This window comes from Alternaria conjuncta (assembly GCF_024043145.1).
Source record: "Alternaria conjuncta strain BMP 0040 chromosome Unknown scaffold_2, whole genome shotgun sequence".
NCBI classification, from domain to species: Eukaryota; Fungi; Ascomycota; class Dothideomycetes; order Pleosporales; family Pleosporaceae; genus Alternaria; species Alternaria conjuncta.
The window spans coordinates 521162-536572 of NW_026250091.1; the positions used below are offsets into that span (position 1 = coordinate 521162).

General features: G+C 55.2%; 4 protein-coding genes and 1 non-coding gene across 5 annotated transcripts; 3 read left to right on the forward strand and 2 right to left on the reverse strand.

The window, feature by feature from the left end:
* Window positions 1–20: 20 nt before the first annotated feature.
* On the forward strand, window positions 21–151 carry J4E85_001272. Its single transcript has one exon. It is a non-coding gene; the product is annotated as a tRNA-Thr (tRNA).
* A 302-nt stretch (window positions 152–453) lies between these two features.
* On the reverse strand, window positions 454–1733 carry J4E85_001273 (uncharacterized protein; the record flags this gene model as incomplete). Its single annotated transcript, XM_051465559.1, has 2 exons — window positions 454–1077; window positions 1140–1733. The coding sequence occupies 2 exons, from the start codon at window positions 1731–1733 to the stop codon at window positions 454–456; spliced, it is 1218 nt and encodes a 405-aa protein (XP_051330116.1).
* Window positions 1734–2307: 574 nt separating this feature from the next.
* Window positions 2308–5169, reverse strand: J4E85_001274 (uncharacterized protein; the record flags this gene model as incomplete). Its single annotated transcript, XM_051465560.1, has 3 exons — window positions 2308–2379; window positions 2429–3718; window positions 3763–5169. The coding sequence occupies 3 exons, from the start codon at window positions 5167–5169 to the stop codon at window positions 2308–2310; spliced, it is 2769 nt and encodes a 922-aa protein (XP_051330117.1).
* A 1123-nt stretch (window positions 5170–6292) lies between these two features.
* On the forward strand, window positions 6293–7121 carry J4E85_001275 (uncharacterized protein; the record flags this gene model as incomplete). The annotated part of the gene is made up of 5 exons (XM_051465561.1): window positions 6293–6298; window positions 6328–6378; window positions 6423–6834; window positions 6890–6969; window positions 7032–7121. The coding sequence occupies 5 exons, from the start codon at window positions 6293–6295 to the stop codon at window positions 7119–7121; spliced, it is 639 nt and encodes a 212-aa protein (XP_051330118.1).
* Window positions 7122–7769: 648 nt separating this feature from the next.
* On the forward strand, window positions 7770–14854 carry J4E85_001276 (uncharacterized protein; the record flags this gene model as incomplete). Its single annotated transcript, XM_051465562.1, has 5 exons — window positions 7770–7974; window positions 8023–9506; window positions 10077–13015; window positions 13112–14118; window positions 14178–14854. The coding sequence occupies 5 exons, from the start codon at window positions 7770–7772 to the stop codon at window positions 14852–14854; spliced, it is 6312 nt and encodes a 2103-aa protein (XP_051330119.1).
* Window positions 14855–15411: the final 557 nt, after the last annotated feature.

Here is a 15411-nt window from a genome sequence, read left to right on the forward strand (position 1 = left end):
GTTTGCCATCCAACTAGCAAGCCTTCCTAGCTCAGTGGTAGAGCGCGTCACTAGTAATGACGAGGTCGTCAGTGAGTAACACCCCCATTCGAAGCACGCAGGAGACGACCGACGCTGACGTGCCGTGAAGGTTCAATTCTGGCGGAAGGCAACTACGGCAGCAGGCAGACGCTATTCCTTTTTGCTTGTGTCGTCCTGGGGTTCTGTTGGGAAGTATGCTCTTTTTTGCGGCATTGTGGTGGTGGAGGGGCAAAGTGGGGCTTATGCGTCTTCATCCTTCTATTGCCTATGCGACAACATCAAAAGCAGGATATAGAACAATCACAGACGACGGGAACAGTCTTCTCCAACCCCTAGCTGCAACGGCGTCTCTCACAGCAGGCATGCGACAATGTCCCCAACGTCCAGTCTTGCTACGACCCGTTGTCTCCTTTACCACCACCATGGACGTTTCTAATACGATGCCTTCACCAAAACGTTCCCATCTCTAACCCCAAGACGGTGTACTCTAACAAGCTCGAGCTCCGCTTCGTCTCCCCCACGCTTACCAACAACAACATCATCAGAACCCGTCGTCGGCTTCTCATTACCAGGTTCCTTCGGCTTCTCATCACCAAGTTCCTTCTGCTCTTCAAGCCACGGATACCACGCCCTGACAAAATTAACATCCCCCACCGACGGCGCCGTGTTAACCTGGATCGCCCACGTGGACCCAAAGCGCGCAGCAACAAGCGGACAAACACTGATATCGTTCTTTTCCCAGCAATTCGAGTCCGCGGCATACGCATTCGAAGGATAAATCATGATGGACCCGAGGTCAAAAGGGCCCTCGTCCATGATAGGAGCGTAGATGCTGTTGAAAGCGCCGTTCTTGATGTACTGGGCACCAGCTTCGAATTTGAATTCGTTTGCAAAGCCTTGCTCGGTGCAGAGGCGTTCTGCGGCGTCTTGGTGGCCGGCGACGCTGGCGGCGATGAGGGCGTCTTTGTAGCCTACTAGTTTGTCGCAGCGGAAAAGGACGTTTTCGTCGCGGTCGAACCGGCAGTGCTCGTGAGCCATGCCGAGGACGTGGCCGATCTGGCCATCGTGTCAGAGGACTTGAAGACGAGATGTGTTCGGCCGGCAACATGGAGACTTACTTCGTGGGCTACCCGATGTGGCTCGGTGCTTTTCGAGCCCATGACCATGTAATGACGGCCAGCGGTATCTTTGCGATGATCATACCCAATGCTAGCGTATGGCGCTTCTTCTTCTGCCCCAAGGTGTATTGCAAGAGCGTCCGCGCTTACTTTCGGGTTCCACGTTCCAGGCTCTTTCTTGTCCTTGTAGTCATCGAGGTAGCAGGTCGGATACATTCTCTCATTTCTATCCTCGTTGCCGTCATGAATTTCCATCCATCCGAGGCAATGGCCGTTCGCAGCACTGGCTGGTGTCTTGATGGCGTCGGCCCATATCTTGAACCCTTTCTGGAGTGGACAATCAAGTTCCGCTTTGGCTTTGGCAGTCGCAAAGCAATATCGAAGGAGACGAATCCGGCCCTTCTTAGGGATGCTGATGGGAGGCCAGGGTTGCGCGATACCAAACTTGAAATGATTCATGTTACCCTCCTGGGGGCCGACAGAGCCAGGGTCGAGTGCGTCAGTTTCGGATCCGGTGCGACAGTACCGATTCGTGGAGGCTAGTACTAATGTAAGAACCCCTAAGAACAGGAGAAATAACAAGGCCATACGCATTGCAACGATTCCTGGTAGACAGGCAGATGAGATCGGTTCTATATGTAGCGGTAATGGTCGTAATTGTCAGGTTGATCCTTATGTACATTTCACTCGACTATGGATATGATTCAGCGTAGAGGCTAGGATCACGACTCCACCAGAAGTGAATCTGCAGCTGCGTAGAAAATCAATTCAGGCCATGGTGTCAGGTAGAAAGTTGACGCGATCGCGTGCGCACACATCAGGGACCGTGCGAACGGCTGCACTACCACATCAACCTCAATTTGTGGAGTGCGTGAAATGTTTTAGAGTAAGTAGTCGGCCATTTCATAGCTATGTTGACCAAAGAAACACCGGGTGCAATGAAGGAGGCTGTAAACCAATCCTGTGGACATTTTGATGAAATGATTCAATGTATGCTCTTCGCTTGCCATGTGATACCGCGTCATCTACGAAGACATGCCGTGCAACGCCAATCTAAATGCAGTATGTGCTTGTGAAAATGAACTGAAAGTGAAGGGAAAGACCGCTGAATGATAATGAGGGTATGACGCTATGCAAGAAACAATGGGAAATGTAATGCCGCTAGGACTTAGATCTCACGTCCTTTCTTTTCCTGATGCTCCAATTCTTTGACGTACTTGACAAAGGTTTTCTTATGAACCTACTTGCAGTTAGTATTGCTAAGTCTCGACTTCGAACGTGATACGTACCAGACCAGCGTACTTGCCATCTCTGAGCACGCATATATATCGTAGTCCGAGCTTTACAAAGCATTCGTATACCAAGTCCATCGGTGAGTGAACATCCAATGCAACAGGTGCTGGGTCAATATATGGAGTGAAATCACTTGGATCATAGGCTTCTTGCTCTTCTTCGTCTTGGGGCTCACGCCCTGCAGCCCAATCAACTCGCGGTGACATGAGGCAAAGCGTGTTCTCTTCGTTCTCCAGCTTATCGAGCGCAAACTCAAGATCCGGTGCAGGAATGAGGCCAACAAGAACGCCGTTTTTGATGATGGACAGACCGCCGTCCAGTTCACCTATCATTTGTAGTCCACGTTGCTTTGCACGCAGCTCGACTGCGGGAATGAGTGCGTCTTCTGAAATGTCGATGATATGATCCTGTCTCTTTCCAGTAGTGATGTCGCCAAGCTCGGATGTGAAGATGGGCCGAACTTTGTTATCGAGGAATGGGTACGAGTTCATGTCTGTGAGCAAGTCGTAGATACTGAGCGGTTCAATGGCATCCGCCACCCATTTGGCGACCAGAATGCCGAGAGAGAAAGGGAGTACGTGATCCAGACTACCCGTGAGCTCGAACAAGATGACGGCCAGTGTGATACTGAGACGAGTGACGCCGGTCATTGTTGCTCCAGCAGCCACTAGCGCGTACACTCCAGGAACGACGCATGAACCTGGCGGACCGTCAGGCGAACACTCTCCGAAGACGCCCAGATGATTGAAGCGTAGAGCAGCAAGTTGAACAGTGTGGCCGATGAAGCGCCCGGCGAGACCGCCTACGACCATGGAAGGTACATAGATACCGGCTGGGACCTTGATACCAAAGGTGACGACAGTCAGAAGAGCTTTGATGACAAATGCGAAAAACAAGGTTTTGAGTACGCTCGGAATATGCTCCAGAGTCGGACAGAGACCGTCGCCGGTGTCAGTGTACGTGTCGCACGGACTTGCCAGTTCGAACAAGAGTTCGGTGACGGGAAGTTTGGTGTATCGGTTCCAGAAACTGATCAAACCAGTCACAAGCGCAACCAAGAAGACCTCAAGGAGCGGATGCTTCTTGATAACGGGTATGCGACGGAATGTCCGTGCCCAGATGCGAGATGCTTTGATGAACAATGCGCCGAGAACGCCGCCCACAGCGCCGGTGAACACAAAGGTTGCCAGTTCAAAAAACTTCCAGTCTAGATGATACCGAACCTCGAAGAGGACGATCTTCTTGGTGCCGTATGGATCCAGGAATTTAAGAGATAACGCAGCCGCCTATAAGGGATTAGCAAGGTCGAGAGGAGAGACTAGCGACTTACGATGCAGCAAAAGAAGGTTCTGAAGAGCGTCTTGGACGGAAAGTAGTAGCTCACTTCCTCTAAACTGAAGAGCACTCCGCCAATCGGAGCGCCGAAAGCTACGGCAACACCACTAGCGGCACTAGCGCTGAGAATCTCCCTGCGTTTGCCGTCGTTGTTGCTATACTTTGAGAATATACGACACGCAATGTTTCCTATGCAAGTCGCAATGTGCACGTATGGGCCCTCCTTACCGAGACTGAGGCCCGATGCAACACTGAGGATCAGAGCTAGCGTCTTGACGAGCAGTGTGCGTACACCCAGGTAACCGTGGAGAACGAAACCACTGAGGATGACCTTGACTTCGGCTACACCACTGCCAGCAGCGGAGTAGTAGACCATGGGTGGCCGTGCCTGGACTTCCTGGAACCTTGACTCTGGGCTGATGCTGCGCTTGCGGTCTTCTTCCTCTGCCTGATCAGAGTATCTCCGGACTTCTGCGCCGAGGTTTTCGTCGAGTGTGGACAGTGAGATGGCTGAAGGGATGACTGTTTTTGTGGTGAGCGTGAGCAGACACGAGGCCATGGAGAGCAAGATGACGGAGAGGACGAAAAAGCCATATTGGGTCTGGACGACGTCCAGCCTGTCATTGCGGACCGCCTCGGACCACTTGAGCCAGTTGTCGCATATAGAGGCACCTTGGCAGCACGCCTTGCGGCTCTTGTTCCAGCCGGTAGTGCAGTAGCCCTGCTTCAGATCGAACAGCGTGGTCTCGGTGGTGTTGACGAAGTAGGCGCACACGGCAGTGAGCACGCCGATTAGGGCTACCAGAATCCAGCCCTGCGCACCGTCGAACCAAGCGGCGAGGCGGCCCCTGATGTCCTTTCGGCTCCGCAGGGCCTTGACGCGGTAGGCGTCGGCGATGTTGTCGTGGACCCAGTCGGTCGACGTGAACTGATCGTACCACACGCGGTTGTCCTGGAAGAAAGACGCCTTTGCGGAGTGCATGCTCTGCTCGAGGCCCGCCCCCCGCTCGCCCAGGGCATTGACGAGGCGCTGGCTGAAGGTGTGGCCGCCGGTGAGGGAGCCCCGGCGGCTCCGCATGCGCGAGCTGGTGGGCAGCTGGCTGTTGTTGCGCGTCATGCCCGGACGAGGGGTGCCCGGGGAGGTGGCGGGCAGGCTCTTGTAGGACCTGGCCCCCCGCAGATGGGGCACTCCTAGCAGGGCGGTCCGCTCGTTGACGCTGCCCGTCGACCTCGTGAGGTCCGTGTCCGAGGCACGCATCGGGCGCTGGGCGCTGAAGGTGAGCGTGGGCGACGTGGGCGTGGTGCTGCTGAAGGTGTCGTCGCGCTCGCGCTGTTCGGCGGCGTAGTCATCGTCGGCGTCGTAGTCGTCGACGCTGTGGTACGACTGCATCGACTTGGGCATGGCGAGGGCGGTGGGTAGGGAGGCAGCAGCTACAATCGGGGCAGGGGCGGTCTATTAGTGTCGAGGGCAGCCAGAGACATGTCGCCGAGCAGAGGCCGCTATCATGGTCATCCGGAAAACGATGGCGGTGTCACGATGGATATGTTATGGCTGGGCACCATGGCTGCTCCCCACTATGCCGCGGATCCCTCCAGGATGCGTTGTTGTCCTGTGTCCGGGGCGAGATAGGCTCCGCCGCGGGTCCGCCAGCTGTTTCAGACCGGCTTGCGTGTGCAGGGCGGCCAGGCGAACAAAGCAGCAAAAGCACCAGCTCGAGCAACTCCAGCAGGCAGCGGTGCGCAGCCCTCGGAGGCTGACCTCAGGTGTCTCACCACCGCAAAGGGCGGTAGGCGCGTCCCATGTGATTATTGGGGTGCACCCGTGGACGCGATGGTGACGGAACGCAGGGCAAACGGAAGGTGCTAACCCTACACGGAGAAGGCGCGATGCCGTAGCCGCCAATCGCAGCCCCCAGCCCCACCACTACACACTGACGTGCGTCTCGCGGTCGGGAGAATTGGGGGGTAGAGGCGGCCAATCTGTCGTTTCTTATCCGCCCGCGCATCCATCTGCTGCTGAGCCGCTGATCTGAAGATACAGACGACGCAACTCGGGAAAGCCGGTTTCGGAACACCGGGATTTCGCCGAGCGAGATATCCAAGGTACTAGCAGACATTCCGGAAGGTCTGACGACGATCGTGCCTACATCTCTCTAAAAGCATTCAAGATGGTGAGTCTTGCTGGACATTGAGTGCCATTGGGACTATGCGCTGATGACTGTAGCCTGCTCTCTATGAACAGTTCTTCCTCTTCGGAGACAGCATAACCCAAGACTCCTTCTCCCAGGAGCGAGGCTTTGCCTTCTCAGCAGCGCTTCAAGCTGGTCAGTCCAAATATCATCATGTCTCCCGATCACTATCCCATGCAAAACATCTCTTCGTGAAGCTTCCGTGGCGGCCATTGGCTCGGGCGACTGTGAATGGCACTAATGATTCCAACAGCATACATCAGGCGACTGGATGTAGTCAACCGCGGCTTCAGGTTATGACGTCCTACCTTTACGACCGCACCGACAGCTAACACCATGACAGTGGGTACAACACCCGCCAAGCTCTCCAGATACTGCCCGCCATCGTGCCCCCGCCGGATCAGGCTAAGATTCGGTTCATGGTAAGACTTGTCCATGCTAGATGCAGCCCTGGCTGACCATACAGACCATCTTCTTCGGCGCCAACGACTCATCGTTACCAGATGCGCCAAACAAGCAGCATATTCCTCTTGATGAGTTCATCAAGAACCTAAAGGACATCATGTCCCATCCGCAGATCAAAGCCCACGACCCTCGTATCATCCTAGTAGCTCCTCCCCCAATCAACGAGCATCTGTGGTGGCCAAGAGACCAGTCGAACGGATATGCTAGCGTGACGCGACTGGCGGGTGCGACCAAAACATATGCCGATGCAGTCGTTCAACTTGGCGCCGAGCTTGGCCTGCCTGTCGTAAATCTCTGGAAAGCCTTCATGGCGAGGACGGACTTCAAAGCAGATATTTGGAAGCTGGGCGATGATCTCCCGGGCTCTTTAGACGTCTCGCAGAATGACGCCCTCGTGGAGCTTATGTACGATGGTAAGGGTTTCGCAAAACCTTCCTGTTTCCTCGCCATGCTAACTGCACGTTTCAGGGCTTCACTTGAACCCAGCAGGATACGAGATCTTCTACCAGGAGTTGATCAAGGTCATCGCAGAGCAGTGGCCGGATCAGGTAAGTTCTGACTGTATGAAATGCATGAGGTAGATACTGACTTTGTGCCTCCACTTTTGCAGTCGCCTGAGAAGCTGCCCATGGTACTGCCGCCGTGGAACGATCGGGAAGCGTGGAAACAGTGGGAGAGTGCTCAGTCTTCTTCGATCTAGCGCAAAAGTGGTAGACATGGTGGATGTGGGCAAGCTTGATTTCAGCTGCGCGATCAAGCGGGGCTCTGGGGAAGTCGTGTCCAATCGGGCGAGGGTGCATAACTCCGGCGGCTTGTGGTTAGCAGCGTCACTCGACGAACCTCAGCTCAGCATCGCGTCAACAGGACGCAAGAATACACCAGCAGTCAGATTTTCCTGTTCCTATTTCCTTTCCCGTTCAAACTTTTCTGGGACACTGTACATTATCTCGCTCCCTCTAGCGCCGTCTCGGGACCGCCTGATCTTCGGCAAAGACCGCTGTTGCGACCATCGTACCTTCTGCTCCAGTAGTCCAACTAATCACACCGCCCAACACCCAACGTCTGCTGTCTGAGATAGCAGCACGGCCGATATCTCTTCACAGATCTTGCCTTCACCTCCAAATTGCCCACCGAACACCTCGATAGTCGGCTTCAAACGCATTCCTCACAACCGACGACCCAGACCCGCGCACACCGCAAACGCCTACTCTACTAAACAAGAGAGACTGCCACAAAAGAACTGGGCTACTGGGCAGCGGTCGCTCGGTGGTGAAGGTAGGGGAGTCCCCACGGGAAGGCTGGTGTCTCTTTGTTGAGCACGTCACCAAGGGATGAGAGAGTCACGGGCATGGATCCTCAGAGCGTAGCCTTCCAGCCGCGCGACGATTTCTGGCGTTTTCAAAGCGAAATGCTACGTGTGCAGGAGCACCAAGCCGAACTCGCCGATCGCGTCGCCCGCCTGGAGCGCAAGCAGGAAGACGACTCGCGTCTGAAGAACGTCTGGGGGACTTCATCGCCCTTTCCTTCGGTGCTGGGGGGAACACCCCAACAGGGTAAGACGCTTCACCTGAATTTGTGCATCTTTAGCTGAAAACTGTTAGTTCCCCTGCAGCAGCCAACCGCCGAACACTTCACGAACTTCGACGACCAGTCCAGCAATCTCATCGGCAATCTCCAACTTGACGCCGACGAGGAACCCCGCCGTGTAGGGGCCACATCTCGCGCGAACAGCGTCCGCTTCGATGAAACTGCCAATCACGGTCACTGGGCGCATGCATCGAGATCGTCGCTGGATTTGATACCCCGCACTGGTAGCAGCATGGGCGGGCATGTCATGAGCGAGCGCAGCTACTCCCACAAGTCAGACGGAAGGCAAAGTTCTGCCGGCCAGTCGGTGCATTCTATGGCTTCGGGTCGCGCCAACAGCCTCACTAGCTTTGGTCCGACAACGCCTCAAGACGTCCCAGGGCTGGCTCCTGGCTTGTTCATTCTCGGCTCCGTTCCTGCCATAATACGTTGCTGGCTCAACACCAACTTCAAACACGACACCTTGCTGTATGCAGCAGTCTGTTCAGGTTCATTCACATCCTATCTGGACTGGTACACAATTGAACACCTGGGCTTTCAGGATCGGGTCATACTGGACGAGGACCGGGTTCGCAAGATCAAGCTGTCTGTCTACCTTCCAGAGGCCGTGCCTGTTTCAGCATCTTCACGATCCGACAGCCCGGCGCCGCAGCTTCCTTCGATAGGCGTAGATTTCACCGTCATCGAGGAGCACGACGCTGAGGTGAATCCAAAAGCCATTCAGATTTTCCTTGGTAGCGACATGCTTCGAGCACATAATGCCGACCTCCTTCTTTCATGCAACCAACTGACTCTGTATGATGATGACCGTAACAAGCTTCAGGTACCACTCGTCCGTCCTGAAGATGATCGCGCGTTCAAGTGCTTGCACGCTAGCGGTGCCTCTACGACGGATCCGAACCGCGCTACTTCGACTCTGGCTTCAGCGCATGCGCATCACACAACTCAGATGTCTAGCACTTCACCGACCCGTGAGACGCATTCGTCTATGGAGAAATCGAATGGCACAGGCCCAGTGACCAACTCTGAGGATGGCGGGTCAAGTGGCCGGAGGAGTCTCGAACAGCGTCCACAATTAGGCCTCTCAGCGTCAAGTCGCTCTGACAAGGATGCTCAGGAGCCGGGCTCTGTAAGTGGAGCTCCACAATCAGGAGCACCGCAAGCCATCTGGAGCAACTGGCGCCGTGACCAAGCGGAGAAGACAAACACGGGCTCTCTGGATTGGGCCAACGTGGGTAAAACCGCCAGCTCAGATCCCAGCTACCAGCGACGTGATACAGGCATCAAAGTATTGAAACCTTCTAAATCCACGCGCACTCTGTCGACGTCAAACTCATCGCCTGTGACCGTGCAGTCACGCTTCTTTGATGATGGAAAGCGCAGAGGCGAGAGCGAAGCAAGCAACCCTGCGGCGGCTCCTCCGGTGAAGAGGAGTGTGTCTGGGGACAAAGCAAGGGAAAATATGCCTGGCCTGTCGAAGCCTCGATCTGCGAATCCAGTAGGCGGTGCCTCTGCTTTCGCATGGCTGAACAGTGGCGGGTCAAAATGAAACGCGATGCTGCGCTTGTATCATACGTAACACCAAACGCCGGACAGAATACAGACTGTTGACATGGCATCATGAATTGTACACATGCATGTGCTGTGGTTTCCCATGGTGTTGTCTAGGCGATTGTGACATGCACCAAACACAAACAGATGGTGTTCTGGCAGCTTCGCACACGCGACAGGGGGTGAGCATTCACCGCGTCGCCAAGCTCGCTTACCAAGGTAGTGTCCGCAAGGCTGAGCGGTCGGACAGCGATAGTGACGACGGCCCATGTCACGGCGCTGCTCTGATTTTTGCGGACATTGCGCTGTTACCCCTCGTTTGTTCACCGCCGTGCTACTGTGTTTGTGAAGAAGAGGCGCCATTGCCCAGGTACTGCGGCCCGCTGCATAGTCCTTGTCCGCCTTTTGCTTGCCCTTTCACCCTCGCTCGTCCGCCCTGCACCGTCTGCCCTGAAGCTCTTCGCGGGCTTCACGGTAGGCAATCAGCTTCAAAACGGCCTCCACTAATAACAAGAAGCGGAAGATCGTGGTCCCCGCACGAGACTCGTCCAACGGCGACGGCACGCATTCACCGAATGTGGGCAGCGTCGGTGTAGGGTCCCCTCGCTCCTCCCCGCAACCCTCAGCATCGCCGCCACGCTATCTGCCACCGCACCTGCACGACGAAGTCCTGGTCGACACGCCCGAACCAGGCACGCTCTCGGCGCGAGACAGCTACACCGGGGCCAGCTCCCCCAGCGAAGCCTACGCCAACCTCACCCTCGACAGCCGCGAGGGCTCCGTCACCGACCTGGACCGCACACGCACCACCGAAGCACATCCTCAACGGCCCCCTCCACGCGCATCCTCACCCGCTAAGCGCCTCCACTCCGACATGGACGACAAGCCCGACGCACACGGCACGCGCACCAGCGACGCGCCCTCGGCCGCCCGCGCCAGCAAGCCCCTGCCTACCAGCACACCACAGCGCAGTGCACGCGCAACTTCCGTAGAGATGGCTGACGCGCCCGCCGGCAGCAGCCCCGACGGCGACGGCGACGATGACGCCACTGAGCAGCAGGGGCTCCCAGACATCGACGTGCAGGTGACTCGCGTCATGGGCATGATGTCGAGCGAGGCCCTTGTGGAAGGGCAGGAGGGCTACATTATTTCCGAACAGTGGCTAGAGCGCGTGTGGGCAAGGACGTCGGAGAACAGAGGCAGGCCCAACGACTTCAGCAGGAACGCGACCTTGGGTCCCGTGGGCCCTGTCGACAACTCGCACCTCGTCGACCCAGAACTAGCGCACGAGAACTTGGTCGACCAGCATGGCGATGACTTCGTCGCGCTCAGCAAAGAGACAACTATGGGCCAAGACTTCGAGATTGTGCCCCGCAAAGCGTGGGATCTGGTCCTTAGCTGGTACGGGCTTGAGAAGTCGAGTCCCGTCATACGCCGCTACGCCCACAACACGGTACCGGGCCAAGTCAGCGAGGATATTTCTTACGAGCTGCACCCTCCCATCTTTACCATCCAGAAAGTGCGAAAAACTCCCAACGCCGCTGACAGCACGAAACCAGCCGCAAGGTTCGTCGCGAGCCGCTACGAGAGCTTTGTAGCCTTTGTCGACGCTGCCAAGAAAGCCGCAGGCGTTGACCCCAACAACAAAGTTCGCATTTGGCGCATTCTCACGCCCGCTCCTACAGACCAGCCACAGGCAACACAGCCATCCGGCATATTAACACCCGACGCGTCTCCCCAGAACGGATCTACTGTTACACCCGCACTCACGCAACGGCCTACACTCGTTATGGCGGCCGACGGTTTCAGTGCTCTTGCCTTTGGATCAGAGCGTGAGCTGGTCACAGGCAAAGACGAGACGGCCAATGAGACGTTCAACGCGTCTCTGACGTTGGCTGACGCTGGTCTGACCCAGGACCAGATCATTGTACTTGAGGAGCATGACGACAAGGGTGAATACATTGCCGACACCACCAAAACAGCCCCCAAGAACAAGGCTGGTGCCCTGACTGGCAAGGGCCTGCAGAGCAACCCCAACAGTGGTAGGAGCACTCCAACGGGAGGCCCCATGACGCGCGGAAGAAAGCAGAATGGCAAAGTCCGTGGCCACGTGGGACTTACGAACCTTGGCAATACCTGTTACATGAATTCCGCTCTCCAATGTCTACGGAGTGTCGAAGAGTTGAGCATGTACTTTCTGAATAACAAATGGAAAGACGAGGTCAACATCGACAACCCCATAGGCTTCAAAGGTGTAATTGCCAAGTCGTACGCTGGTCTTTTGAGCTCCATCTATGGCTTCGACAACAGCTCATCTGTCTCGCCCAAAGACTTCAAACTCAAGCTTGGTAGGGCGAATCCCATGTTTTCTGGTTATGGCCAACAGGACTCTCAAGAATTCGTCAGCTGGCTAGTCGATGCGCTCCACGAAGATCTGAACCGTATACACAAAAAGCCGTACCGAGAGAACCCTGATTCCGATGACAATACCTTCCGGGACCCTGAGGCAGTCAAGCAACTCGGCGAGGTCTATCGGGAGAACCACCGAGCTCGGAACGATTCTGTAGCCATGGACTTGTTTAGTGGTTTTTACAAGAACACCATGGTTTGTCCGGATTGCGAGAAGGTCAGCATCACGTTCGACCCATATAGCCAGCTTACACTGCAGCTGCCGGTAGAGCAGTCTTGGTCCCATACTGTCACATACGTGCCCTTGTACGGGAAGCCTTGCCGAATCGAGCTTGACTTTGACAAAAATGCCACTATCAAAGCCTTGAAGGAGTTCGTCGGCAAGCGCTGCGGCGGCGTTCCAGCCAACCGTATCATGGCGTCCGAGGTGTACAGTCACAAATACTATCGACACTTGGACGATGCATCGTCAATAGCGGAGTCGAATATTGGGGCACGGGACGAAATATATTTCTATGAGTTAGAAATGGCTCCAAGTAATTGGCCTGCACCTAAGAAGAAGGGCGCCAAGTACCGGATGACGCTTTCGCAATCTTCCGACGAAGAGATTCCGGAGACCGTTTCACCACTCCACGATCGCGTCATCTTTCCATTGTTCCACCGCATCCCAAGCACGTCCTCGTATAGAGCCACAGGGCAGTCTATGGCGCTCTGGCCCAGCTTCATTGTTCTCACTCGGGAGGAAGCCAAGGATTACGACACAATCCTGAGGAAGGTTCTGTCTAGAGTCGCTGGGATGACTAGTCGCAAGATTCTTAGTGAGCTCAGCGGGCCAGAACAATCCCGCCCTGGGTCTGATGTTGTACTGACAACAGAAGAAGATGCGTCGCCAAACGATCCACAAGTCAATGACGGTTCTGTTGAGGGCGAGGACATTGTGGAGGTGACGATGACGGATGCAAAGGATACGCGTTTCGCTCAAGTCGATGAGGCTAACCAGGTTCCGGAAGTACTTCGGCCGGGTAGCTACATTCATCCGGAGTTCAGGTACGTACAAGCTAGTTCCAGGCGAAGCTTGTGACGCAAGGTCGCAGCTCCGGGACCGACCTTGGATTCGCGCAGCAAAATACTGACTTAGAACAGGGCACTTTTCGAGATGAAGCACACACGAAAGAGCTCAGAGATTGTTACTACAGGTTGGAGTACCGTCGATTATTCGAAGCCACTTGAGCCTATCACCAAACGAGTCAGGATACCACCAGCTCGAGAAGAGTCTGTACAATCGTCCGCTGCTGGAAGCGAAACTACGTCTAGCGACGAAGACGAGGACGTGTCACAGTCCACGATTGTCGACGCCGACGCAGCGATTGATGCCGCCAACGTCAGCAGCGACGAGGAAATGCAATCAGTCGAGCCGGCAGCACAAGAGTTTGCCCGTTCGGGCCGTCAGAACAAGAAGAAGAGCAAGAAAGCGCGGAAGCATGAGCGCAAAATGGAGCGAAAGCACAAAAACAACAAGAACTTCAAAAGTAAGAAAGCAGGCAAAGTACCAGACCAGCCGAACTACCCTGACGAACCTGACGACGAATCGGATGAGAGATTGCTCCGAATGGGCGAGGCCCTTGTCCTTGATTGGAATGCCGAGGCCTATGATGCTCTATTTGGCGCCTCTACGGCGGACGATGACAGAGGCGCGGACGTCATGAAGAACATAGAGGTCCTTGATGACACAGAGCTTCGCGAAAAGAAAGAGAGGCGCGCAGCTCGTCGCAAAAACGGCATCAACCTTGATGAATGTTTTGTCGAATCTTCTAAGAGCGAGATTCTTTCCGAAGATAACGCATGGTATTGCAGCCGTTGCAAGGAGAGGCGCAGGGCGACAAAGACACTCGAAATCTGGACAGTTCCTGACATCTTGATTATCCATCTGAAGCGCTTTAGCGGGGCGAGAAACCTGAGAGACAAGATCGAAGATCTGGTTGACTTCCCTGTAGAGGGACTAGATCTGTCCGGCAAAGTCGGTTTCCCTGAAGGCAAGGATCTCACCTATGATCTCTTCGCAGTCGACAATCACTACGGTGGGCTTGGAGGCGGTCATTACACGGCCACTGCTCAAAACTTCTTCGACAAGCAGTGGTACGACTACAATGGTAAGCTTTACCGACCGCATATCCTTTACACACAGTCACATTGATGCTAACTTCACTAGACTCCATAGTGTCTCGGTGTGAATCCGGCCGCAAGGCCGTATCGAGAAACGCCTACCTTTTGTTCTACCGCCGGCGTTCCCCCGTCCCTTTAGGCCCTCCCTCTCTTCAGCAAATTGTAACCGGCGACAACAGCAATCCCGACTCTGATGAAGATGCAGACGACCAACAACTTCGCTCTCGGTCACCGGCGGGAAACGGCTTGCGCCTCGACGATTCGTCCCGCAATGGGTCGTCGAGCGCTGGCGCAGTCGCAGCGGGAGCCGTAGCCCTGCGCGGGGGTGGTTATCAGCACTCAGCAGCCGCGAACCGTCCAAAGAACGGAGTCGCAGCCAGGAGCCAGAGTGACGATGATGAGCTACCATCCTATGGCGACGATGAGGGCTACGCTGATGACGGTGCTTACACGTCCACTCCTTGGGAAATGGACGCTGATCAACCAGCTTGGAGCTTCAGCGGCCTTGGCAGTGCGAACATGGATCGCCGTAACGACTCGGATGATGACGGTGCCGCGTCTGATACCGGAGCGATGGGTTCCATAGGTGATGGAGAGATGAGCGAAAGGATGCAAGACTTTGATGACGATGGCGGTGTCAAGAATGGCTGGGGTGGTGTCGGCACACCCGTCGCACAGCAAGATGATGAAGTTGCCGAGATCAGGCTCGTCGGCGAAGACTGAGCAGACGAAAATCTTACAATACGCAGGAGGATTCGTGTTCCCCTGAATGGCAAATCATTGCATCTTTCGTTTGAGTGTATAGGTGGCGATCGTGGGCTTGGGAGACGAAAAGGCTCTCGTTAGATTAGATGGACATGACTGATGAACAAAAGGAGGATAGCATGGAAGGGTTGTACATGACGAACGGGACGGGATATCAAAGGTGGGTGAGGGTAATTATCCTCAGGGCGTTTTGCAAACATAGCATTCGTAGGCGCATCCGTAGGCGTATCAATGAAGATCTTGCATCATTCACCATACTATACAGTATCTTGAGATTGAGTCTCCCACGCCGCGCGCTACTCAGTCCGAATAACACCAGCCACGCCATCATCGCATGAACCGCACAGACCCATCCATCACCTCGCGTAGAGCAAGAGCGGAGACAGGGATGCCGGATATCAGGAAGCACTAATGGAGTTGCGCGCAGCCAATGAGCAATTGACTACAGGGGCTTCTACCACCGGTGTTTGAGGCTTGTAGGTTTGCCAGCCTTGACATTGACGTTCTGGTTCTGC